The sequence below is a fragment of the Podarcis erhardii genome (genome assembly GCF_964252035.2).
Source record: "Podarcis erhardii genome assembly, chromosome: 4".
Lineage (NCBI taxonomy): Eukaryota > Metazoa > Chordata > Lepidosauria > Squamata > Lacertidae > Podarcis > Podarcis erhardii.
Genome location: NC_138508.1, coordinates 56,170,805 through 56,198,417, shown reverse-complemented (window position 1 = coordinate 56,198,417; position 27,613 = coordinate 56,170,805). Strand labels below are relative to the sequence as shown.

Here is a 27,613-nt window from a genome sequence, read left to right as displayed (position 1 = left end):
TATGGGATTGCAGATCTGCAGGGCCAGAGGAAGAGAGAAGCCCCTGGAATAATCAGAATATTGAATCAACAAAGAATGAACAAGTTCAATGGGGACTTCTTTCTGGGGCTGGACTTTGGGAGATTTGTTGTTTTTGGTCAAAAACTGCCTTTGTTTGATTTGGAAGAAAGAAAATATGAGGAGCTGCTGACAGAACTTCATGGAGAAGGGAAGACCAACAAAGAGGACTATAATCAAAATCGGCGGAGAGAGGCTAACTGGGGCCTGAAGGCCTCGGATGTCAGAAATCCGGGCTAAAGCTGTTGTTTATCTATTTGGATAGGGGCAAAGCGGGGGCAGGGGGGAGGGGAATTTGGGGTGGTAAAAACCTGGGATTTGGAACTGAAATATTATGATTTTAGATTTAATATTATAAAAAAAAAAAAAAGATGAATTTGTGGGAGAGAAATTAGGCCGACCTTGGAGAATAGATCCAATATGGGAAAGGGAACATGTAAAATTATGATAAGTTAAAAAGGGGGAAAAGATAAATTGGAAGGAAAGAATTGAATAATTTTTAAGAGATCTAATAAATAACTTGCTGAGCTATGTAGTGAAAATGGAAGGTGGGCAGGGGAGTGCGGGGAAGTCATTGAAAGAAGGAGATGAAAATTCGGTTGTGTTTTGTTTTGTTTTGTGTTTGTTTTACCTTTGTTTTGATTTTTTTATGTAAGTTTGTTTTGTTTTTAAAATTGAAAATTGAATAAAAATTATTTTAAAAAAAAAAAAAGAGACTGAAGGTACTTTCTTTCACCTTTGGTGGACCTGCCCAAAGATTAAAGCCTTTTGGGAAATGATTTATAATGAAATTAAGAAGGTACTTAAATGTACTTTTCATAAGAAACCAGAGGCATTTCTTTTGGGCATGGTCGGCCAACTGGTGTCAAGAAAGGACAAGACTTTTTTCATGTATTCTACCACAGCAGCAAGGATTCTTCTAGCAAAGTATTGGAAGACACAAGAATTACCTACACTGGAAGAATGGCAGACGAAAGTGATTGACTTTATGGGATTGGCAGAAATGACTGGCAGAATCCGTGACCAAGAGAAAGAGACGGTGAAGGAAGATTGGAAGAAATTTAAAGCTTATCTTAAGAACTGTTACAAAATTGATGAGTGCTAAAATGTCAAGGGAAAGGAAGATGCAGAATTACAGCTGAAACTGTTTGATGAATTAAGATGAAACTGAGAAAGAATAAGTTATAATTTAATTGGAGTAAAGGGTTGCTGAAAAACTGTAAAACAAGGATGCAGTGAGGGTGAGGTATGGGGAAGTCTGAGGAAGAAGGTTTATGAAAATGAGGATATGAAATTATACTTGTTTGTATGTTTTTGTTTGTCGATGTTTGTATGTTATTTTGTTGTAAAACTGGAAAATCATTAAAAAATTATTTTAAAAAAGGAATCAGCATGTTTTTACATGAGTAGAATGTGTCCTTTTATTTAAAATGCATCTCTGGGTTATTTGTGGGGGCATAGGACTTATTTCATTATTTCTCCCCGAAATATAGTCTGGCCCCCCACAAAGTCAGAGGGACAGTGGACTGGTCCCCTGCTGAAAAAGTTTGCTGACCCCTGGATTAAGGAAAGGCAGGACATTAAATAACCTTTCACTCATTCCTGGGGGGTGGGTAGGTACCAATGGTTAATGACATCTGAGTCAGAGTTTAGAGGATGAAAGCACAGGCCTGCTAGGAACTGTTTCTTGCAATAAAATAAAATAAAATTGTTTTATTTTTACCTTTATATCCCACCCATTTCCCCCAAGGAGCTCAAGGTGACATACATAGTACTCCCTCTCCCAATGTTATCCTCACAACAACTCTGTGATGTAGGTTAGGGTTGAGAGTGAGTGACTAGCCACCCAATGAACTCTATGACTGAGTGGGGATTTGAGCCCTGGTATCTCAGATCCCAGTCTGACACTCTAGCCACTATGCCACAGGGGATCTCTGTGAACTTTAGGATGGGTTGCTTGAGTTTGTGACCAAACATTCTAGGGAATCATCATTCAGGCAAGGTTAAAACTGGAGGGAATCATGTGCTGGTTTTTTTTTTTGGGGGGGGAGTGGTCAGAGTTGTGGATTTCACCAAGCTCTCCTCACCATTTCTCTCATAACTCCATCAGAATGCACTGTGATATACCCTCCTTCCTTGCACACAATTATTATTTCAATTCATGAGTCACTTGCCACCTAAGGAGTCTCCCCGGAGTGTTAAGAGCATAAAGCATAATATAACATCAGAAAAAAGAGAGGAGTACATAGAATAAAAGCCGTACAATAACCTATAAAACCAATCCAATTCGAGCCTGTTGGTTACTGGGCAACGATATCAGATTTGTGTGAGTAACTGCCTGTCTAGATACGCCGTTATTTTGTTTTGTCTCCATTGCTACTGTTTCATGTAATGTCTTCTGACCTTGCATCAGCCTGATTGCAGAGGTCTGTGGTTTTGTTATGAGTCTCGCAGTGCACTCACTGACTCTTTGTAGGGAGGAAGCTTGTAGGATAGATCTGGTGTTATTTTCTACTATGCTGGACACATCCCCTGCTCTGAGCCAATTCCCCCCAATAGCTCATCACCCTTTAAAAAACCCTTTGTCCCAATTTGTAAGTTTAAGTGAGTGAGGACTGAGAACCTGAGTCACTGGTCCATCACATGCGAGCTGGTGTGATGTCAACACAACAGAACAGTGAATCAGGTTGTATAGTCTTTACTAGCGAAATACCAGCTGGATCCAGCAAGCAGCTGACCTCATCCACAGTTAGCGGAGCTGGCTGTATTTCTCGGGGACTCTGCACTGCTAAACTTGATCAGAGTTTTACCTAATAATGTGAGTAAAGGCACAGAATGACTCAGCAGGGAGGAAAAAACCCATGGCCCCAGGCAGCAGGATGGCTCCTTCCGTGGGCAGAATGAAGATTGCAAGGAGGTTAAATCATACAAATAGGTCGTTGTGCCCTGTGATTTGATCCAGCAGGGCTGGCAACCACATTTTCTGAGCCCACTACAAAAACTGCACTTCAACAGAAGCCTGACCCTGAGTGTATTGCTCTGTGCTCTTGGAGGGAGAATGGGATAAAAATGTTGCCACCTTCATAAGGGATGGGGGAAGAGAAGAGCCAGAGCAGGTGCATCGCTCCATGAACAAACAAGGTGGAGCTACAGCCACTTTCAAGCCCCCATCTTTCTCCTCTGATTTGTATCTGGTTAGAGATGAGCAGCCTCAGGCACAGAGTTCGTGTGCAGCCCTGTGGGCCTCTCTTTGTAGCCCCCATTACTCTCCCCAGATCACACTCCCTTCTCAGCCTCACCCAACACCAACGCTGCTTTGCACCCTCCTTGCGTTCTTGATGCTGTATGTGAATAGTTATTGCCAGGCGTGGAGAGTCCTCTCCCCCTCTGGTAGCATCAAAGGCAAGAATAACAAACAGTTGGTAATTTATAGTCCTTTTTATTCGGTCATCTGGTTGCAAGACAAGAATCCATGGCTCCACACAAAGAGAGTTGGCTACTCTGAGCCAGGCCTCTTCCATCCCCAACAACATTCTGAGGGCCAACAGGAAGTCTCAGGATCCCACCCTTCTGCCTTCTTTGTTCTAGGGTGTGGAGGGACCGACATACCCATGGAGATGGAGGGTCCCCCATACTCTCCAGGGAGGTCCCTGCCAGGTGCTCTCTCACCTCCCCTTCCTCCTGCACTATCTCGTAGCTCGGTAATTCTTCCTTGAACGTTATAGCATTTCCCTCTCTCTCTCCTCCTGAAACTGCTGTAGACAAAGGCTATTTCTGGTGCACTTCTGGGTTGGAGAAGCACCAGAAACAGCTTGTGCACATGTGGACAGGCCTCCTCTGACCCAGATGTGCACCAGAAATAATGCTTGTGCATGTGCAAATAACGCTTGCACATGCGCACAAGCTATTTCCGGTGCTCCTCCAACCTGGAAGTGGGCATGCCGCACAGTGCTGGTAAGAGCGGGTGGCAGGGGTCACCGCGGGCCAGATAAACGAGTCCCTCGGGCCTTATCTGGCCTGCGGGCCTTAGTTTGGGGAGCCCTGGTCTAAGCTGCTACTTCTTGTGCTGCAAAGTTGTAAGGACCCAGAGACAGAGCACTACTTCAGAACACAGGGTGCAATTGTTTACTGAAAGATGTAGCTGGGAAGAGGTGAAGCTGCCATCCTTCTCTTACAAAACCCCAAGAACCAGGAGAACATGGGCATAGCCAGGATTTATGTTGGGGGAGGGCTTTATATTAGGAGGGGCAGAACCTCAGTTAGTTAAATATTTTTGATTGATTTACTACTTGAGGTGGGGAAATACACCCATGCAAGAGACGTGGGAATGCAGAAGCTTGCAGGAAATACTAGAAAGCAAACAGGGTTTTGTTCCATACAGACCTCCTAAATGGTGTTCTGGAAATTTCCATCCCAGCTGATGCTTGAGAATTACATATGGTCCTGTTAGTGAGGAGTTCTGGTTCTTGAAGAGCAGAGGCGGTGCAAACTCTGTTTAGTCAGAGTCTTCAGGTAACTGATAGGACTTTTTGTGTGTGTATTGTCTTCACCAAACTGTCTGGGCAACAGAGGTTCCTTTATAAACAGTCTGCTTCTCTATCTAAACACACCATTAAGAGACTGGTGGCTAGCACACAAGGAAACATCCAATTATTATTGCCTTAGGTCTAAATATTTGACTTGCAAGTGAACAAACAGAAATAGAACCTCAATAAATACTTAAACTGTTACTTAATAGGGAATTTAGAAGGTCATGTATTGCCTTAAGGCTGATGCACACCCACCCACCCACCCACTTGTATAATGTGTGTGTGCAGTATAAGTTGGACATTGTTTTTAATTCTGAAGCTCACAGAAACACCTTCGTATTGTCACTGCCTCATCTTATATATTTTTTGCAGGCGGAGTTGGTGTCTGCATAATGAAAAGTTGAAAATAAATGGGGAGAAATATGAGACATTTCATTAGATGTGATTATCTTACCTGATTCATTAGAAACTATGTTAATATCAGCAAATAATAAACATGGAAAATTATTAGAAAGAACTGCATAGAAATAAAACTAATAATAGTAGTAGTAGAGATGGAGTTTATAAGATAGAGGATGCCTTTGCATATGATAAATGATTTCCAGATCAAACAGTGTGCTGCATAAGTTTGAATACATTTTTGTTGTTGCTTGTAAGTTCGTTTCAAGTCCATTCTTGGTGATACTGCCAATGTTCTTCTGAGTCAGGTTCAGAAAGAAATTTTCAGGGGTCATAAAGTATATGAATTTTATAAACCCTGAATTTCCTCTTTAGCTCATATCAAAATCTAAGTGAGAGAATTCTTGGCTATCTTTCTCCATGGCACCACCAGTCCTCCATGTAAGCCTCAGGGGTAGAGGGAGGAAGGAGGCAGAAAATGAAAAGAAGAGAAAGCCTGTTCTACAATATGTTATTTTAAGATGGAAAAAAAAAGAGTCTTGTAGCACCTTAAGGGTGCCATATTTGCTGTAGGGTGAGCTTTTATGTTCTAGAATCCATTCCATCAAATGCATGAAGTGGTATCCTCATTTGGCAGACACACACACATTCATTTTCCCATTCCCTCCAAGAACTATTTGTCTGCAAAAACTCACTTTCTGTTAAATTCTGTTAAATTTCTTAGGTTAGCTGAACTTTGAACGAGCTAGTTGCAAACTGCACATTCTAAAGTTAAAGTACAGTCCTAACCTCAGGCAGAAATTCAGAATGCCTCCTCCTGATTTGTCCTATGATTAATGAGACATCATTGCCAACTCCTTTAGGCTTCATTCTTCACCTCAGCAGAAGTACAGCTATCATCTCAAAGAAATGAAAAACTTCAAAAACTCACTGCAGCAAGGGGGCAGAATGTGGGATTTTCCACACTCTGCTTTGAGATGATCCAAGTCCCCCTTTTGCAAGCTATGTGTTACGATCGTGCAAAGACATGAGCCATCATGTGCCTGTTGCGGAACGGCATCTCAGACAGCATGCAATGGCCCCGGCAGGCAGATAAAAAGTTGTACTTTATCTGGTTCAAAATGGGAAATGTGCTTGATCCTGTGCAGCCAAAGAACAGCTGACTCTCTAGAAAATGCCTCCAGCGTGAATTAGTGTAGGGTTGTAAATTTGCAAGCAAAATTACCCACCTTTTTTTCTTTCAAAAAACAAACAAACACACAACTTGTCTGAAGTGCTCAGATAATGAAGACTAAATCTGACCGCTTATGGATGCAGGAAACTTTAAAAATCCCATTTTGTGAAACAAAGCAACACCTTTCCCCCTTTCCCCTTGTAATGCAGGAGTAAGAAACCTCAGGCCCTGGAAAAAAATATGAATATTGCACTACAGGCTTCTTCATCTAGTTCTCAGAACTGGGCCACAAATCCTCTCACCAGGACACAGCCATCAACCAAACATTTTTTGCATCCCGAGTCTTTCATTTTGGCTGCAATGTGACCTTGTACTCTAATAATGCCTCTTGCTTGCATGGTTGGAGGATGTGCAAGAGGGATGTGCAAGTGTGTGTTGAAGTTAGCTTATACGAAGTTAAAATTTACATTTGTTGCATCTCTCACTTTTGCCACTGGCAAAATACAGTGGAACCTTGGGTTACGTACCACCCTCCTTACGAACACTTTGGGTAACGAGCTCCACTAGCCTGGAAGTAGGTGCTCCTGGTAATGAACTTTGCCCCAGGATGTGAGCGGAAGTTGCGTGGTAGCAGCGTGGCAGCAGCGGGAGGCTCCATTAGCGAAAGCGCCTCAGGTTAAGAATGGTTTCAGGTTAAGAATGGATCTCCGGAATGAATTAAGTTTGTAACCAGAGGTACCACTGTACCTTCAGAAAGCTGCCCAGTAGAGAATATGACCCTCAGGCTCACAAAGTTTCACCATCTCTGCTGTTGCTGTTGGCATCTGGCTGTAATGGCATATCATCATGTCTCTGTGCTTTGAAGGTCCTGAACCGGAAGGGTGCAACAAAGACTGATTTCTCTTGTGCATGCTGCTAGACAGGTCTTACTGTCAACATTATGTGTGCCGGGGGCACAAGATGGCTCAATACAGGCCAAAGTCATCAGTGCACATGGATTGCCAGGAATGAACGTGACTGTTTTGGAAAAACAAACTATGCAGTGCTGTATTTCTGGAGGTGGAAGGGCTTAAGTCTGCTTTGAATTCACACTACCTGATCTGGAAATCCTTTCTTCTTCAATCAAGGCAGGTGAGGGCTGGTTCTGGTTATCCAGTTGTGAGGGGATGGTTCTCTGCGCATACTCATGTGGGCTCCCCTATTCTTGTGTACTGAACACTGCTATGAAAGCCACTCCCAAAGCTGAGCCCAATGCAATCTCTGATTTTGAGTCATCCCCAAGATTATGTGAGCCTAAGAGATTACCTGAAATCTTTTGCTCTCCAGAGCATCTATGAATAGTTTAGGTGGGCAAATTAAAGGCTGCAGCTTAACCACACGAGACTTTGACCAGTTAACAAATGGTTAATCAAAACACCCAGCTCATCACTCTTTAGAAGACTAATACAGTAGTCAGGACTTTTTTTTTTTTTAGTGCTATGATGTAACATCTCTTTTCTGCTTTCCTGTAAATGATTACGGGGCTTTGCAATCATTGCCTTGTCTGTCCTTCAATAGAAATACAGCAATGTTTTGGACACCAAATTTACCACAAGGTTAGCACATTTGCCACGTAATTCAGAACATGTTTCATAACTTTGTAGGCATACATGTTCACACAGTAATTGCCCATGACTTGGCTGGCGGTTTGATTTCCAGTTCCTAGATTTATTTTTAGTCAGCTTGGCAAAGTGGAAAGTTTTGTTTCCTCTGTGTTGGAGAATGGCAGCTGCCCCACTTCTGCCATTGCAATACATGGGTGCATGTTTGCTGTCATGGGAACCTAGTGGACACTGCCTGTGATGTCACTGGCGATGATGAGTAACTGTCAGGAAAGGGTTTATGTCCATAATCACATGCAGCCTTCTGGGGGGAAAAAGGAAACACAGGGCCACCTGCTTCACACCACGGTCTGCCACCAGTTCAAAATAATCCAAGCAGTTCTGTACTCTACCTCTCAGGACATTTCCAGCTTTCCTCAGAGAGAAACTGACTTCAGTAGAAGCTGCTGAGATCTCAGCTAGTTGGCTTCACTATTTTTGTGACAGGTTTGGGGAAGTGAATTAAGTTCCCCTTCTGTTACATTTGAAGTTTGTCAGTATGACTTTGTTGGATCAGGGACAATTGCAGAGTTGTGATAAGGTTTTAGATGCTCCCCTTCTCTCCATAAATGACTGTGTCTAGGTAACCCACATCTTCCTTGGTTAACAGTGTTGCTATCAGCCGCCTTGGTGAGGATATGGACTCAGACGTGGAACAACTTGCTCATCGACAAGGTCCTTTCTTCCCAACAAGCCATCTTGCATAAGATTAGTAGTACTAAGAATCCAAAGTGGGTGAAAAGGAATCTTTTTGGCAAAACAATTATGATGGAAGACTCTCTTGCATAAAGTTGACAGTGAAGCTGACCCTCTCTATTCTTCAGTTTGTTTTAAATTGTTTCATTGGATTGTAACATTGTAGGATTATATGGTTTTAAGCACCCACACCCACACACCTGGCCAGGATCTTGTGGTGAAGTAAGAAATCCATTTAAATTATAAAATAATAAAATGGGAATGATTCACAGAAGAAAAAGTCTAAGGGACTGAAGTTGTGAATTAAGGCATATCTTTAAGACCACCATCCCACATAACAGAAAGCCTCTTTAAGATCTCTGCACTTAAAGAAGCTGAATTTGCAAGAGGCGAATTGTTTAGGCTTTGAGGTTGGGTACTCTGCATCACATTTCACATGCTTAGTTACCAATGAAAGACAAGACTCCTTCATAAAAGTAGCACATGCACTGAATTACAATCTGAATTCTTTCAATTTATGAGGATGTACATCTCCCCCTCCAGTATTATGCCAGTCACATGCCCAGCATGTGAGTTGGGGTGATGGGGGGCAGAACTAGCTACTAAGCAGTAGGCCTGTATATCCATGGAAAGATGAAAGCATCAATCCAGACATAAAGATGCGACCTCCAGGGCATCTGATTGGGTCAGGTTTTTTGGGGGGGATGCTTGTTTTCTGTAGCCGCCTGTTGTAAACACTAACAAAATTAGCACCGTATTAAGTTATCCCTTAAAGTCACCCTTGTAGAGGGAGTGTTGGAAAGCTCTTCTTGTGGGAAGTAGAGATATTGGATGCATCTGTAAACAGGATTGTATTTACACACACAGAAAAGATCACAAATATTTTCCAGCTGTGTTTGCATGTACATTTGTAGCAAATGCCTCCATTTGGGCCTGTTTTATATGACTCACAGCAGAATTTCACAGTATTTTAAAAACCCCATACTAATTAGAAAACCACTCCAGGGTGTGTGTGGTTTTTGGAGTCCAAAGCAAGAACTTGAAAAGTTCCACCATTGAAGGCAAGCACTATAGAGTATATGCAGTTTTATCAGCTATTGTGATCGTGTTCTTCAGGAGCATGTCTTGTTGGCACATACAGAATTCACGCCATTCAATTTGATAGAGACATGAGATCTAGCTAAGTAATGTATGCATATGGGTATTTATTGCTTCTGCTGAAAGATTGTCAACCTTGCAGGAGATGGAGCTGCTTCTCCGCAATACGTTTGCATTCAAATCTTGATGGACACTGATATGATGGAGAGTATTGCCCCCTGTGTCAACCCCCAGGACTTATTAGACACTTAGATATGTACTTATTGAATTGGTGGTAAGTTTCAAAATTACGGTTAAGAATTCATAAGCGTATAAACACAACTGTTAATATTCGTTCAAGAGGTTTTAATAACATTTTAAACATCAGACTGTACATTTAAATTTACATCAATCTCAAGATAAAAAATACTTTTCTTTTACAATATTTTTCATTTACAAACCATTTTTTTCCAGTGAAGTGTTTTTGTTTTTGGCAGTAAAAATAGCTGCTACATATAACTTTCTCCTAACTGCTTAAAAGGAGTCAGAATTATTTCCAAAAATAGAATTCATATTTTAATCAGGATTGTTCATGAAGGGTGAGGGCAAAGGTTGGGGAATGGCCAACTGAAGAAAAAAAGTAAGGACTATACATATAAATTGTTTCCAAAAGGACATGCATAAAAGAGATATGCCATTAATAAATATATTTGAAAACAATATTAACATTTTCAATTTCAGTTAGAATAAAAGGCAAATTGGGCCTTTTATGCCCCAGGCTATATTATTAGTCTCTTGCAAAAAAAAATGCTCAAAGTGTTTTTCAGCCAGCCATGAATTATTCTCCTTGCACAAAAAAGGCACTCAGCATGTGCCTATGTGAGTTATCAACTCCTTCAGTAGATTAAATACTTGTTCCACGATGCTTAAGTGCTGCTGTTCTGAAATGAAACCTTAACTTTCCTCCTCATTCAGATGCTTATATGAGCTTAAATTACAATATACAATATGTTAAATAGGAGCATTAAATTGCCAGAGAATCATTATGAACGTGCTTATATACAAACACAAATTACAGACTTTGAAATGGTACATATTTCCTCCTTCTTTGTGAGGACTCTCTGCCACTGCTCCACCTGGCTCTGAGACTACAGTTTATTTGCGGAGGGCACATGCGCTGCTTTGGCAAGAACGCCCAATGCAAATTCAACTCAGTACCCAGACTTAAATAAAGGATGCCTAACCTTCCCTCTCTTAAATCACACGTCATGACATATAACATCTGCAAGGTTGTTATTTTAGGGTTTGTTCAAGCTAGAAATTCTGGTGGCTATCAGCCTTTGGTATGGGTAACACCCTTAATTATATGGTGGTATAAATAACCAGAACTCTAAACCCTGGAGTACTTTCGTATCTTCCAAGTTACAGCTGGGAACTGTGTTGACCTCACTCGTTGCTGCTCAAAAGGTTGGACACATCAATATCTGAAGCCATGGTGCCCCCAAATACGGCCATTTCTCTTTCCTTGGACTTCACCTGGTTCACAAAATCACTTCTTTTAAGGTCTTTTACAGCGCCCCACTCCAAACAGCCAGAAGGTAAAACTAATGACTGGTGCAGGAGGTCCCAGTTCACAGTTCATGCGTTGTTGCATTCTTCCATCAATGCTACAGAAAATTGCAACGCTCAGTCTTCTGTGTCTGGCTGCACTCCTAGCATTGCATGCAGCTCCTCTGCTGTATAGCCCAACAGGTTATGTAGGTCACATACAAAACGGTATACGTAGCGCTTCCCTGAAGTCTTGTGTATGATGTTCTTGTCATAGTAATAGCGGAGGCCGCGGCTCAGCTTCTCATAGTTCATTTTGGGCTTGTTTTTCCTTCTGCCCCATCGCCGTGCGACCTTAAAGGAGAAAAATGTGGTAAGAGTTATTAATATTCAAGGCAACCGCTGAAAATCTGGATTTTAGGAATGGAGTAATTTAGATTATTCCAAATGCCATGTTCTTTAAACACTAGCACACCCACAAGGCCAAGTTAACTGGAGCATACTAGGAACAACAAGTTCAAAAGGGAAAGGTGGAATGAAATGCCTAATCCTTAAAAGCTTAATGAATAGCTAAAGACATCTAGGGCATCTAGAGAGTTGCAAAAAAAGGAGGTTTTAAATAATGAAATACTTCCAAGTCATGCTTGAATAATGAAAATTATGAGTATATCTGAAGTGAAAAGCTTTAACAAATTAACTGTGCTGCAGCATTTTTATAACTGAAAGAATTTAAATCATGAAGCAACCACTTGATACCTAATAGAATTCATTCATTCTCTCATTCTCATATAATGTTCCTATCCTGGTTCAGAGTTACTGTATGTCTTTTAAAAAAAAGCAAGCTGGCCAACAAACTATACATGGGAAACAGGTTTTATACATCTAGTTAATACTGCTTATATTAAGGTGCAGAGTACAGGCTGTCCTTCCTCATAGCTCCACCTAAGAGTAGGCGCCAAACAATTTCTATTCACGACAACTGAACTACTAACCTCATCTGGATCTGTTAATTTAAACTCCCATCCATCTCCAGTCCAGCTAATGAATGACTGACACGATTTGTCAGTTAGAAGCTCTAAAAGGAACTGCCACAATTGTATCGGTCCACTACCTGTTAATACCAAGATAAGATAAAATTATTGTATACTGTCATACATAAATTAATGTGTTAAAGAGATTAGCACTCAGGATTTTAGTATAATTGCTTAGTATAACTAAAGTCTTCCTGGGTAAAGGTAAATATGACACCAGAAGTTGAATCAGAAAAAATAAAATATACACCTGTAGTTAACAGGATTTTCTTACAGTAGATCTGGATTCCCAAGCTTAAAAAATTCATGGCAACAACTTGAAGGAAGCTTCCTGCTCTCCAAACTGTTGGCTATACTTTGCAGTATCCCTTATGTTTCACTCTGAAATCCACCCCAACAATTGAATTTCATCTGAAACATGGATTTCAGAAAAGAACTTGCACTGGGCACAAAAGAATTGTTGAATTCTGCTTTCATTTAGCTTTCATACACACAGAAAAGTGTACAAATAGTGGCTTTAATCTTTATTTTGACGGTATTGCTCCAGTTACATTTGTAATGGCTACCTCTGTTGTCATTTCACCTAAATAAAAACGCACCCTCACGGGGCATTATGCAATCGGTGAAGGGGCAGAAAAGCCCCAGAGGCAAAAAACAAAAAAGGTCAAGGAAAATATTGTAGTACTTGCCTGTAAACCCAGCTAGAATTGCTGCTGGTATAACTGGTTTCCCTTGCTCCACAGGGTCACTCCTTTCTTGAATGTAGTCTTTAAAGGACATTGTGGGTTTGTTCAGACACAAGGTCTGGCTGCAGTCATCATCAAAACTCTCATAAGATGGCACACGCTGGACATCCACCAACGAGGACTGGCTGTTCCAAGACTGCAGCAATGAATCTGAGCCTTCATAACTTTCTGTGCCACTGTCACTTGAGTCATGCTCTTTAGGTTTACCTGAAAGTGTGGAAAAGTCACAAGTTTGGGTTCACTCAAGTTTTTCTTTGTATTAGTATCACAGCTGAAAAAATGGAAATGATAGGAACACCCAGGTTTGAATGGATGAGGCTGAGAATACAGGCTCAAAACTGCAATCTTAGGCTGGATCGAGACACATCAAAGAAGCGTTTCAGTTAAATGTGTTGTAAATTTAAACAGGGAAAACAGGTGGCACAATGTTATATCGCATATACAACGCATATCAATAGCATTTTCCTTTGCCAGTCTAGCTGAGTCCTTAATTCAGTGCAGCAAGCCAATGAGAATGCAGCTTAGTTTCATCTCTTTTCTTTTTAACAGTTAGTCTGCCCCCACTCCACCAATTAAGAACTCAAATTACAGAGGTTGCAATCCATCGTAGTTCAGATTATGTTTAAGTCCGTCAATTTTGCCCAGTTGTAGTCAGTAAGAATACTACTTTGAATCCAAGGGTTTTACTTAATAGATCAGCACTTCACTTGAAATTGACTGCAACACCTCAAGGACTACTTCTCCTCATATGAAACAACCTGGCCCCTGTAATCATCATATGAGGCCCTTTTTCTTTGTTACTATGGTATGCATTTTTGTTTATATATTGTAAATCGCCCTGTGATCGTCAGGTGAAGGGCAGCACAGAAATAATTAATTAATTAAGGAAGCTTATGAAATTTATAGCTTAGTTGACAACAGCTTAAAGAGTGTTTTTTTTTTCTTTTTTCTTTAACAAATTGTACTGTACTCCGTTGACCTATCAAAAGGCACTATGACTTCTCAGCATCTCAAAATAATGATTTGTGGTTGAGTAATAAAGAGGTAAGTTGGGTTGCTAACTCAGAAACAATAAGCTTGGTTTTTTTTTAATACATAACTGCTAGAGCACATGTTAGGAACTGTATTATATTAATGTTTATTTCTCGGAATCTTCTATACTGTAAGCATTATAAACAACAAGGGATCATACACATAGGGAAGTGCAATCTTACCAGAGTTATCCAACATCAAGTTCAAGTTGTTTCTTGCGAAGTCCTGGTTCATGGAGCAGTAGTTCACATTGACAGTTTCTAACTGTGCTTTAGGAAACATCTGATATTCTTGTTTTAGGTTAACTACATTTGGTCCAACAGATGTCTGACATAAGTCATCCAAAAGGCTGGATTTTGGATAGCTGAGGGCTTTTGGATAGCTGGGTACTTGAGCACAATACTGTGCTTGTTCTATGTTAATACCTGGGGGGGGGGGGAAATGAACATTTGTTTTTATAATACTCATTGCAGACTCCCCTAGAACAGTATCAAATGTCAAGTAGAGCAATACATGTATGGCCCTAACACTTGTTAGCACAATGTCAAATGCCAAACATGACAATTAGTCAACTCAATCTCCCCTGGCATCTATAACCTTCTCACCTCTCCCCAGGCAAATATATTGGGGTTTTTCCTTTAAGTTTCTAGTCCTAACATATCAGCATTTTGAAGCATATCCATTCCATTTATCACCAGTTCCTGGCAAAAAAACATACCCCCCCAAATAACCTGACTACTTCCCTCACCCGTCTGAAAGTAAAAAGTATATAAAGCAACTTTCTGTATATTGCTGAATATGCATATGCAATTTCATCCAGGGTGTATACTTTGTACAGCACAGGTATGAAATTGGATATCTACTGACATCAAAAGGAAATTCAGTCTTTCCAGCTTTCCTTAACTGCTGTAATTAGCCTAATTAAAGATACTTACCTAATGTGTTGTTGTTGACCCAGTGCATGGATGAAGTGAGATGGGCGTTTTCCATATACTGATCTTGTGGCTTTTCTTCACTGTCTGGAAATAGAAAAAGTATTTGTTTATACATTTTGGACAGGGGAATTTGCTTTCATCTGTTAAAAGGCAACATGTGACATTTGTATAACACTTAACAAAAAGTTTAGCATTTACTTTTGCAAGTTTACCATCCACTGTCCCCAAACAAAACTTGTCATATGTTTCCTGGCTCATGCCACTACTCTGGTTAGACTTATTTACCTTTTATCATTTGTTCCAGATGTTCCCAGAGAATATCACCCACATAATCAGGTGCCAATTCCAAGAAGCGCTCCTTTCCCAGTCTGCACAACTCTTGCCCATCCATGGCAAACCTCTCAAAGTTCACATTTACCAAACTAAATTCATTGGTGGCCCAGATAAGCCACTGGCACACCTGATGATGTGACCATAACCATGGATCTGCAAGGAGCAAGACAAACAAATTAACATTAAGGAAACTCTCTGCAGGACACACACTTATGCCTACTGGCTGCTGCCTCTTTTACTAACACTTCTCCATATATTCTTTTGAGAAGCATCCAGTAAACTAAACCTACACCAAGCTCAGGCTACAATCCTCAAAAGATCATTTGCAAGCACTTAGTTTAGTTCAGAAACTCTAATTTTGTTTACTGGTATTATATATATATATAAAACTACCTTTCTAAAGGCTAATCAGTGTAGTCTTTTGCATTAGAAATAAAGTACTTACTATTTGGAATACCCAGTCTGCGCTGTTCCTTTGTGAAACCACTGAAAGTTGCTTTTAAGGCCTGACTCATCACAGCCTTACTGCATGGGGTTAAGAGAGGCAATTCACAGCTGTTTGATTCTGAAAGGCAGAAGAGTTGCAATAATTTAGAAAAGGGAAAGGGGGAAAATGTTTAAGTTTCTTCTTTCTCAACTGCAGCAATGCTTTGTTATTAATATAGATTTTGGACCCAACTGTATTGTTTACAGAAGTTGCCAGCGATGTAGCATTAGAAGAGACTAGCAACATTTCAACACTAGAAAAGAACAAAGTAACCATGTTTAGAATTGTTTGCATAAACATAGTAATTATTCCGAACTTGTTATTTAGCTCTGCATTCCTTCAGGACAGGATCACTAGCATTGTTATCAATGATTTTAACTCGCTTTTTGTAAGAAAGAGCTTGCCTTTGGTATACAGAATTATAATCATTTCAAAACCACAATACTTCCCTTATCTATGTTCTACTGACTATTTCGTCAGGTGTACAGCACTATTATGGCAAGAACAGTGTTGATGCAACTGGGGCTCTGACGAACTATCTGAATTCATTTACTGATAGGCTACCTATCAGTGTGACTTTCAGAGTAAAATACTACTTTCATTACCAGAAGAACTAAATGAACTTTGCATCCTGATCAGTTTCAAGCCTAGGACCAAGAAAGCAGTCATAGTGCTCCTTTGCTTGTAATGGCTTCGCCATTAATTCCAACAACTATGCACATCTTTGAACTTTGCTACTCAAGCTAATGGAACCACATGCACAATCTGGACTGAGAATTTTAAATTTATATTACGAGGGGTATACCTCTGCCCAACTCTACCAAGACATTTCCTACATAGGCACTACAGTGGAACCTCTACTTACAGACATAATCCGATCTGGAGGTCTGTCCGCTGGTTGAAACAGTGTGCTAGAAGAGGTGTCGTGTGTGTGTGCGCACATACGGCAGTAGCGTGCTTCTGCGCATGTGCAATTCGCAGCAAACCTGGTGATTACTTCTGGGTTTGCCGTGGATGCAACTTGGAAAGTCCGCGAGACTAGGCGTATGTAAGTAGAGGTTCCACTGTACTCAAATTAATAGGAGCTACACATGAGCAATGACTTTGCTTCAACACTATTCTATTATGAATAAGCGGAGATGCCCACAGATTGTGCCTTCTCTAATTCTACATACAGGTGACTTTGGACCACATCCTGTTTAGAGTATTCCATTCTATTAACTAGCATGACAGTGGTGTTACATTTATTAAACTGGTATTTACCATAAGAAATAGAATCAAGGCCTGTTGGCACTTCCTGGACTGTCTGATCTTCATTTAATGAGGGAAAGTATCCAGTAAACAAAGAATTTGCACCTTCAAAGCTATCAAATGCAGGCTGCCGCTGAAAAAGAAAATACAAGAAGTTCAGTTTGAATATTTTAGTACACGCACAAGTTTATAGAGCAAATGTGATATGGTTATGTAACTCATTGTTCCAGGAATCTTAACAGTTCCATTCTATGTTAAGCAGCCATTTCTTAGTCAGTATCATTTCCCTTGAAACTGACTAAGTACATACAAAGGACTGACGGTGGATTTCCTGATTTACTAAAAGCTGTAGCAGTAGTTCAAATAGGAAGTTACAAAAGCATCTTCAGATTCATAATGTCATGAAGCATATCCTTGCAACATTTTAAAAGCACAATCTGAAATTTAAATTAATAAAGGTTTAGGTATTTATTATTTTAAAGGATTTGCTTTATTTTATGAAGCACTGTTCCTGTTCGCATTTGAATGACCACATAGCACTATAAATTCTATTAAGGGGGGAACAGGTATGGTCTAGACTCTAGAAAACAATGGTAGACACACATGAAATCTGAACAGTAATCTGAGGTTTTATAATTATTTACCTTCCTAAGTAACTTCCTTTTTATGAAGCTATTCACCAGAATAGTTTTATGAAATGCACACTAACTACATACTGATATACAGAAGCTGTACACTAACCTTTCTTGTATAATTGTGTATAATATGTATAAGCACCTATTTGATAAAACAAAAATCACACACACACGAGAATACAACACTACCATCTTTGTAGCAGCCATTGTAAAGCAAGTCTGAAATAAAAGATTTGATACATTCTACTATTTTTTTTCACTCATTAACTCACAAACATAGCCATTCACTGAAATGTTTTCACATCATTAAAATGGTTAGCTTGTTGAGGTGTTAAGATAGACTTCCAAGAACAATGTGTTTGACTTTCTACTGCTTTTATTAATATATTTGTATTCAAATGGTCAGGGAAGCAGCATATCTATGAAGTTTGGGTGCCAGTTTTGGGTAACTTCTCTAATACACTGCTACTGATTTTACCCTTTAAATTCAAAAAAGCATATTACAGGGTGGAAAAGCCAGCACAAAGTACATCTCTCAGATGTGTGCCTCTATTGGCTGGTTTTAGCCCAACACTTATTTAGTCAATGTGATTCAGTCTAGAACAAAGAAACTGTTCATATAGACATTACTCCAATAAGAAAATTCAGCTTTAAGAACTTAACTTGAGCAAGTTGCTGTACAAATGAAATGATTAATAATAAGCCAGCTGTCTAGCCTTCTAACAACATAAATTCTTTCAATGTTAACTGATAAAAGATCTGAGTCAACACTTTCAACATAATCTGGAAACTCCTGTGTTTTGTGTAAACAAGTGACCCTTGTACTGAGTCACTGGAAAAAATGCAGCAGAATTAAGAGTGAGTAAAAGGCATGCTGTACTGAAAAAAATGTTTTGAATATGAAACTAAACAGCACAACTAGCACGTTAAAAGCATAGACACATAAAAATCCTGAACAAATGAGGAACAGTTGTACAATGTTGGAACTGTGCCCAGAAGGCCAACGTAAGTCAACCAATATGCCTTCAATATTGTTTGTGACTGGCCTACCAGCCAAGAAAAGGTTAGCAAGCATCTTCCATAAGGCCTACATTTATATTCTTTTGTCTTAACTAAGTAAAAATACAACCTTGAACAGTTTATTGCTAAATTAAGACATAGCTTCATTTTGCTAAATTATTCTGTCTCCGATTCCCTCAAAGGATTGAATGTCAGGCAGTATTGAAAGAAATCAATAGTGGAATTTTTAAAGAGACATAAGTTGCTGATGTCACAGTAAGCCAAAACAGCAGACAAAGCACTTCTCATAGGGGACTTTGAATTTTTAAACTACAGGACAATTTGGGTGTAAATACAATCAACTGTACATTAAAATGCTACTTGACACCAGCACATTAAGCTTTTGGCTATCTCAACAGTGCATTTATTTTATACACCTGTCTTGGTGAGATCACCAGGCAGGATTTGGCTTTCAAATTGCATAGCAAATAAGAAAACAGTTTCTGTTATTCTCTTTTCAAATGTAAAAAGCCTATATGCAAATGACACAACATCGAATTAAACTAATAGTCTTCACTGGACTGTTACTGAAAATGTTAGTTTTTAGCTGGAATAGAAGTATATTGTTTATAGCATGTAAAAATAGTTCCATGCATGCAAAATTAAAGTGTTACTGAAAATGTTTGTTTTTCACAACTCACCTTGAGCAGTCCTCTATATGCATTGCACACAGGTGCTACCTGATCCATGTTCTTGATTCCAAAGTCACTCATCTAAAATGAGAAAATAAAATATATATGAGAGCTATTTGTTGACAGGGGGGAAAATGCTTTTGGCTCATGCATGAACATTCTATCTGCTGCAGTTTACAAAGGTCATACACGAATGTCACCAATTTCCTTCATTCAGAAGGGAGAACATAGGAGAAGCAAATCAAGAGTTATCATTTAAAAACGTTCTAGCCACGCTAGATTAAACTTTAATGTCCCAACTCCAAAGAGTTACACAACTAGCTTTCAAACATCACTCCACCTCACAGAAATATTTTGAAAGAGGATAATTTGCCAAGCTGTATGTGATATGGCTTGGTGGGTGGAGGGTGTGCCACTGACCAATCCAAAACTCCAACAATCAGTATGTCAGACTTGGCTATTTTAACTTACAAGTTACAACATAATGTTCTACCAACACAGAACTTTTTTTTATTTTTAAAGATCATTATACACAATTGGGTGCAACCATCAAAGTACTCACTATGGGAGAAGACCAGGCATCAAACACTCAAATACCAATCACTACAACAGCATCTTGACATGTACACTATAAAGGTTACGTTGATGCTACCTAGTATTTAACTTATAATAAGGATTATGAAATAGGGAGGCATTTTGGCTCAGTGGCTGGACTTTGGTATGGCACTGTGAAATACAAGTTCAAATCACCAGACAGCCATGAACACAATGGGTGGTCTTGGTTAAGTCAACAGCATCTCAGCCAAACCTATGTCACAAGATTGTTGTGAACACAGTATTTCATTTTTGCTCTACTTCATTTCTATTGATGAAATCTCTCTGTATGCAGAATGACTCGCTTCAGCTTCTGGCAAAAGTATAGACTGTCTGAATTATAAATTATTACTGAAACACTATAAAATGCTATTGATATCTAAAGATGGTATTATTCATCATCCACTCATCATGAACAGCTGAATACTTAAGTATGCATGGCCTTAAGTGAGCTTTCCCAAAAATCCATAAAAGTAAGCGTACACATAGATCAAACAAGAAAAAAGGTTTTAATACTTTTTTCAATTCTTTCTAAAATCTCCCCTCCTTTTTTTGTTCACAGTATGAGATCATATAAAAAGAATATTGTTGGAACTTAATACTGATAGTCATTTGAAAACTAAAGAATTGTTAGAGAGTAATGACACAGCAAGCAACACCTCATCCTAATCGCATCCATTTGGTTAGAGAATCTCCCAGCTATTAGTGGAATTTACTTCCATATAAGTGTCCTTAGGGTCATCACTCTTCATTAAAACAATTACTTTAGAACAGATATATTTTATCAGACCTAGTTCCATATTTTTGTTAGCCTTAGAAAAGGTACACTCTAGTTTCCTACCAACTCAAACACCAATTTTGTACTCACTTGCTCCAATTATCCAATCAGGCCTATACAACCTACAGGCCTGAAGTGAAATAAAACCAGAGCCAATTCTTATTAGCCTCCATTAATTCTTAGTCCTACTAAATGTAAGTAGGCCGCCCTGACTAACTACCCATGTTTCAAGCTCAGCGTTGGGCAGTGGTGTTGTCTGTGCCCCCCCCCCCACTTTTGGCTCTAGACTCTAGAGAAAATGTGAGCCTTGCCCTTGGGCTGTTCTTCCCCAGCACTACCTAATGATCAACTTTTCACACCATAAATATATTTTACTAGGGGTTTCCACAGGCAAACTGTACACACCACTGCAGATATCTCCTCTATTTCCCCATTCACTATAATGGAGAACCTAAAAATAGCTTTAAACTTTTCTCATTTCAGCCAAAGTGGATGAGATTTACAGGTACAGGAGCTCCTCCAGAGTGGATTAAGCTTGCCAAATTGCAGACAAATAGATCCGGGGGCTTTTTGTGAGGAAAGTAAAAGGCATTCATTTTCTTCCATAATCTCTTATGAAAGCAGAGCAGGGGTTTCTCTCTTGCTCTTTCTTACCTTAAAACAGTTAAGAAGTGGCTGGGTCATGTGTATTCTTGATTCTAAAGTTTTAAAAACTCTGCAGTTTCACACAGGGCCTAGTTTCTGGTGCCCTTCAATAGATCTTACAGACCTTGCCTGTGTCCTCTGATAGGCCACAGGACTCCAATACAGGCTTTAAATCGTGATGCTTTTGTAGAACACTCCTGTGGAGTTCTGAAGAGCTCTGGGTTTGTTTGTGTTAAAGCAGAACGATGAAGGTTTTTTTTTTAACACCTTAACTTTCATTTAAAAAAAAAAAAAATACCTCTATCAAAGAATACCTCTTAACAAAGAACAACCCAGAGTTTTCCGTGCTCTGCAGGCAACATGCTGGACAGCACCACTTACTGCAAAGCCCACAGACCTAGGATAACTAGATATACAATGACATAGTAATTCTGTGTTTAAAAACCTAGAAAATAAAGTGACACTCTGTGCAAGCCCTGTTCTAAACTGGGGGGCAGGGCGGCAATTGCCTACATCATGTTTTAACAAGACTTCACTCCAATTTGCTTCTTTATTCAGCTCCCACACATAACTGATGCACACGCTATTTGATTATTGTTGGGATAAAGGATTTAAGGAGACCAAGAGCAAACTGCACTACAGTGAGGGGAAATGATAACGTACTTTATATTTAATAGTGCCAGGAACAGTATAATGTGAGGTCTCTGACTAAAACTCTTAAAACTACTGTTGATGGAACTGTGATAAGACCTGAGTACATTAACTCAACAAGAGAGGATCAAAGAGAAGGCTATAAAAGCAAGCTTATGGGGCGTTGTTCAGTTCGTCACAATTGAACACAAATGTTTTATAGTAATGCTTTGGCACAGAGTTGGTTTAACCCTTATCTTTCAGACTGGTTATCAGTTTCCAGGAATGCATCTGTGTATCCACCTCATGTACTTTGCGTAAGGAGGTTATCAGCCAAAAGATCAAAATGCTGTTAATTTTAATGTAGGGTTTTTCCCCCTTAAGAATTCCACACCTGGCATGAAAAGGTAAGAACATGGCCCAGCTTCTTCTCCCTTATGTCAAGTCTTTAAAATCCCTGGCCATTAAAGTGGAAATCCATTTTAATTCAGTGTCACTTCTAGTTGTCTGCTCATATAGAAATCTGTATTGATACAGAATTTTAAAACCTCAGGTTTATATAATGAGCTATTTAAACTTGAAAGAATTTATGTGGAAAGTATGAAATACTTTATATATTAATTATACTGGGTGAACTCCTGGTCTCTGTGTGTTTTCAAACATACACGGGCTCTCTCTCCTCCTAGTCGAAAATACATCTTTTTCTGATAGCTCCACTGACACAGTTCTTTCAAAAATCAAATTCCAACAAGCAATGCTTTCTTAGCTTCAAGAGAAGCTTTCTTTTCAAACAGCTTTGTTTATGGAAGCAGAGGCTAGTTTCCTGAGGTTCAGCACTGGCTACAACTGCATTTTATATTAAAACTGGGTATTATTGACTAAAATCTCCTGAGCTAAATGGGTTCCTGTAAATAAGCATCTTCTACATAAACGACGAATATAAAGAGCCCTTGCCCAACTAATTAGCTGATATTTCTTCCAGTAAAATATAAATAAATGTTACTGATGTTTAAGCAAGATTTTCCTGCATTCATTCATTTTCTGGAGAAGTTTCAGTTACATACATACTGCCATGACTGTAGCATGTTTAAGAAAAGCCATATGTAACACGTGGTGCTCAATTGTACAAGTATGCATAGGTATATCTTCTGGGTACATTATTTATAAAGGGGGAAGGGGAATAGGTGAAGAGATAAACAGCCTGTTGCTTGTTGTTACTCTCTAGCAAATCATAGTATACCAAAAAACAAGTCTTGAGGCATATGCTTTTTGTGGATAAAACTAGGCCTTACTTTTCCATTTGCCTTATAAACACATGGTCAAGCTAGCAGGTAACTAAAAACTTACTTATGTGTAGGTGATTGCTAGAAGCAATTAATGCATTCATGATCAACATATAGTAACCAAAATGTTAAAATACTAAAAATACTAACTATAAAAGATCACTAATGATTTTATCCCCTTGTCCTTTTCAATGCAACATTATAAACAAGTTAATTTATAACAAGAAAGTTTAAAAGCCTAATCAACAGTGAACCATTATTAATGTGAATATGCCACACAAACAACCTATTCACTTTCACAAAAGGTACACAAAAATGAAGCAAGACATTTAGCTGTTTGGGGTGGGGGGACGACACATACAGACATAATTTTTAAGGGCAACAATTCCCTTCTCTGATCCTGCTCATATCCAAAGAAACATCCATTAAGTGCCATTAGCACGTGGATCAATAGCATTACAAGATTCATTTATACTGTATCAGAAATGAAGACTTAATGCGGTAAAAGCCTTCTGCATGCAACACTTTATGAAAAAAAGGAATAGTGATCAAACTACAAATACTTGATCTTAACAGCCCAAATATTTACCAGACTTAATATTTACCAGAGTGAGCAACAAGAACACACTAAAAGTGTTTTTTTTTAAAAAAAGATTGTTTTTCAAACTCCTATCATTCATCTTATATACGCCTCTCCTCTTTCTTCTAATCACATGGAGATCAACTGACTTGCAAAGTTAGATCTGAATTATTCTAGTTCACGGACCCCATTCACAAATCCGAACAAAAATAAATTACACCAACGCATTTTTAGAAGAGCTACTCCAGTAAAACCGAGATAAGGCCAAAACAACTGCTTTGCCGGGCCGGGGAGAATTTCGCCTTTGATTCCGAAGCAGTTATTTCCCACCAGCACAAGCCTTTTCAAGGCAGAACTGATGGCCGAAATCCCAAGAGCCCAGTTCAGAAAGAACTCCAAAGCAGCTTCCGGGAAAGCGGAAAGACCTGTTACTCGCTAAGCAAAGCAACGCCCGCTCCCTCGCTCCGCCGGGATGTGCCCGGCATCCCTACGACGAGAGCCCGCGCTGCAAGCCACACAAAAAGGAAAACGACCACCGAGAGAGAGAGAGAGAGAGAAACACACGGAGCAGAAGAAGACCCGGATCCGGCTTGGCGAGATGCTCTTCCACCACAAACGCCGATTAGCGCCTCTGGCCCATAGAGCACGCCAAATCCCTGGCCAGAAAGGCTGGGGGAAATGGCACGGCGCTCTCCGTCTTCTCTCTGCACCCCCACCGCCAATTCTCTCTCGCCCACCTGCGCCCCGCCGCCAGTTACCTGAGCCCGCCTGCCCGAAGGCGCCTCCCTCCAGCCCAGAGAAGCGCGCGCCAGCCTCCCCGAGCCCAGGTTCCCTCGCTCTCCCTCCCTCCCTCCGTCTCCCGGCTTGTGTTTCCCGCGCCGCGCCCGGCGGCCTCGCTCGAGGTCCCTCACCTGGCCGAAGAAGATCCGCTCCGTCCAAAAGGCGCCTCCGCTTGCGGACAACCCCCCCAAAAATATCCTTGCGCGGCAGCCGAAGGCGCGCGCACAAAGCACACGGCGACGTTATCCCAACACGGCTCCGGAGGTGGAGGAGGAGGAGGAGACGACCCTCCCGGCAAAGCACCAGCAGCCGCGGCCGAGTGAAAGGGGCGAAGAGGCTCCCGAGCAAACTCCCAGGCCGCCGAAGGACGTGTGTGTGTGCGTGTGTGTGAGGGAGCTCGAGGTGGCTTCCCGCCGGCGCTGCTGGTGGCCCTGGAGTGACTGCGTTGCGCTGGCGCGGGTTGGGCACGCCTGGCTTCTTGACGGGGCGAGGGAGGCGCCGAGGGAGGGAGGCGGAGCGCCAGCAGGAAGAGCCGCCCCTCCGCTCCGCTCTGCTGCTGCTGCTGTGCTGCTGTGCTGCCCCGCCGCAAGCAGGAGAGCAACCCAGGCTGCCTCCGTCCCCTCGACGGAGACGCCGGGAAGCCTCGAGGGGGGAGGGATGGAGAGGCGCAGAAGAAACCTACTTCGCAGAAGAAGGCGAAGGAAGACCAAAGCCCTTTATCTCTCTGAAACTGAAGCTTTCCGAGCACGTCGAGAGCGCAATGACGAGAGCCTTTTTGGATCAGACCAGGCAATGGCCTATCTTAGTCCAGCATCCCGTTTCTCGCAATGGCTAACCCGATGCCCGCGGAAGCCCCCAAATAGGAAATGAGCTTGCCCTGCGCTTATTGTCGTCATGCTCAGGAAGAAAACCCATAATTCTTAAGTTTATCTGTAAACTGTCAGGGGCAAAAAGCAGGGTATAAATAAATAATATAATAATTCTTATTATTAATAATGATTTTATTATTTATACCCCGCCCATCTGGCTGGGTTTCCCCAGCCACTCTGGGCAGCTTTCATCTGAATATAAAAACATAATAAAATGTCAAGCGTTAAAAACTTCCCTATACAGGGCTGCTTTCAGATGTCTTCTAAAAATTGTGTAGTTCTTTGACTCCCTGAGCCTGATGGGAGCGCCCTACTGCCAAGAAGGCCTTTTGCCTGGTTCCCTGTAACTTCACTTCTCGCAGTGAGGGAACCACCAGAAGGCCCTGGGAGGTGATCCACAGAAAAAACATATATAAATTGCTCCACACAAAATGTATGAATGAATACACCTCTATCACCTCTTCCACCCCCTTTTTTTAAACAAAAGCCCCAAATGTTGTGGCCACTCCTCATAGGGAAGTTGCTAAAGCCCCATGATGATTTTGGCTACCCTTTTCTGAACATTGCTAGTGTGGTTGCGCCATAGATATGTATACAGGCATTCAATATTGGCAGTTATAATTTCAAACTTGTTCCTAATGATCCCTAGCATGGGATCCACCTTTTTCATAGGAAGGGCAGAGTACAAGGTTGATGGTAAGTGAACAGACATTTCTGAGAGAGAGTGAGGAAAGGCTACTTCAGGGGTCAGCAACCTTTTTCAGCCGTGGGCCGGTCCACCGTCCCTCAGACCATGTGGTGGGCCTGACTATATTGGGGGGGGGGGGAGGAATGAACGAATTCCTATGCCCCACAAATAACCCATAGATGCATTTTAAATAAAAGGACACATTCTATTCATGTAAAAATACCAGGCAGGCCCCACAAATAACTCAGAGATGTATTTTAAATAAAAGGACACATTCTACTCATGTAAAAACACGCTGATTCCTGGACCGTTCACGGGTCGAATTGAGAAGGCGATTGGGCCGCATCCGGCCCGTGGGCCTTAGGTTGCCTACCCCGGGACTACTTTTTACCATTCATGATCTAACTGATAATACAAACAAAAGACGAGTTAATGCGCATTAAAGGATAGCTCGTTTTTTACTTAGCTTGAGGGTATGCCACAAAGAGAAGAGTCTAACCCAAACACTGGAGCCAACTCCAGTATATTTGTGGGGCTGGGCCCCTACAAAGTCAATGGGCAAAGTTGCGGGCACCCACAGTCTTCAGCATGAGATGGCGCCTATGAACCCAAATATGCAATATATTTAGTTACACAAATAAATGTTCACATAGATTCTATAGACATTGTATTGATCATACCAATTTCTAGGGCCTGTTCGTGTTATTACTGCTTACATGCCACAAAGGCTTCCATAGACAATGAAGTGGCCGTGATATGTTAGATGGTTCAAAACTGTTCATTTCCACGGTAATTGATAACTGGTGATTTCTCCAACTTTCCTGGCTGGTACCATGGGTTATGTTTATATGTGGTCATAAATTGTATTCCAGGCACCAGAATAGCATTTATATTTAATTGATGTGATCTGAAGTAAATGGGCTGTGAGACCCACTTTTTATCTCCTTACAGAACACACTGCATGTGAGATGTGCTAGTCCAGGAGTATATAGACAAAAGCACATCAGGCCTATTTTATTATTATTAATTCTTAATGCAGGAAGCTCTTGGGCTGAATTGCAGACTACATCCCATATCCCGTAGGTATGTTTAATTATGTATATCATTATTATGTTGTTCAATACAAATGCTTAGGACTTTTCAACAGTTTTGGAAACTCACATTTATTTGCTTTTCAGTCCACTCTTGTACATGTTACGTCTCAGTGTGCCCGATGGGGCTTAGTCCCAGGTATGTATGCATGGACTATCCCTCCTAGTTCTAATTATTTTGCTTGTTTTCTTGGAAATAAATCCCACTGTATTATTCAGTGGGGGTTACCCCTAAGTAATAAAGAATAGGATTGCAGGCTCAGCTTCTATATCTGAAAGAACAGTATCTCTTGAAGAAGTATTTATGATATGATAATGCTTTGCTCTCTTTAAGGTTGCATTCTCTGGAAGCTATCATATGATGAATGGTGGCAGGAATGAATAAATATTTCCTTTAACCCTTTGGTGTTCTTT

General features: G+C 40.5%; 1 protein-coding gene and 1 long non-coding RNA gene across 2 annotated transcripts; one reads left to right on the top strand and one right to left on the bottom strand.

The window, feature by feature from the left end:
- The first annotated feature begins 8,269 nt into the window (after window positions 1-8,269).
- Window positions 8,270-10,634, top strand: LOC309340438. Its single transcript, XR_014155990.1, has 2 exons — window positions 8,270-8,534; window positions 9,736-10,634. It is a non-coding gene; the product is annotated as an uncharacterized lncRNA (long non-coding RNA).
- On the bottom strand, window positions 9,924-25,011 carry ETS2 (ETS proto-oncogene 2, transcription factor). The gene is made up of 10 exons (XM_081859205.1): window positions 24,683-25,011; window positions 19,271-19,342; window positions 16,948-17,068; window positions 15,643-15,762; window positions 15,150-15,350; window positions 14,865-14,948; window positions 14,112-14,354; window positions 12,837-13,104; window positions 12,113-12,227; window positions 9,924-11,474 (listed from the first exon to the last, which is right to left on the bottom strand). The coding sequence occupies exons 2-10, from the start codon at window positions 19,340-19,342 to the stop codon at window positions 11,259-11,261; spliced, it is 1,440 nt and encodes a 479-aa protein (XP_081715331.1). The 5' UTR covers window positions 24,683-25,011; the 3' UTR covers window positions 9,924-11,258.
- Window positions 25,012-27,613: the final 2,602 nt, after the last annotated feature.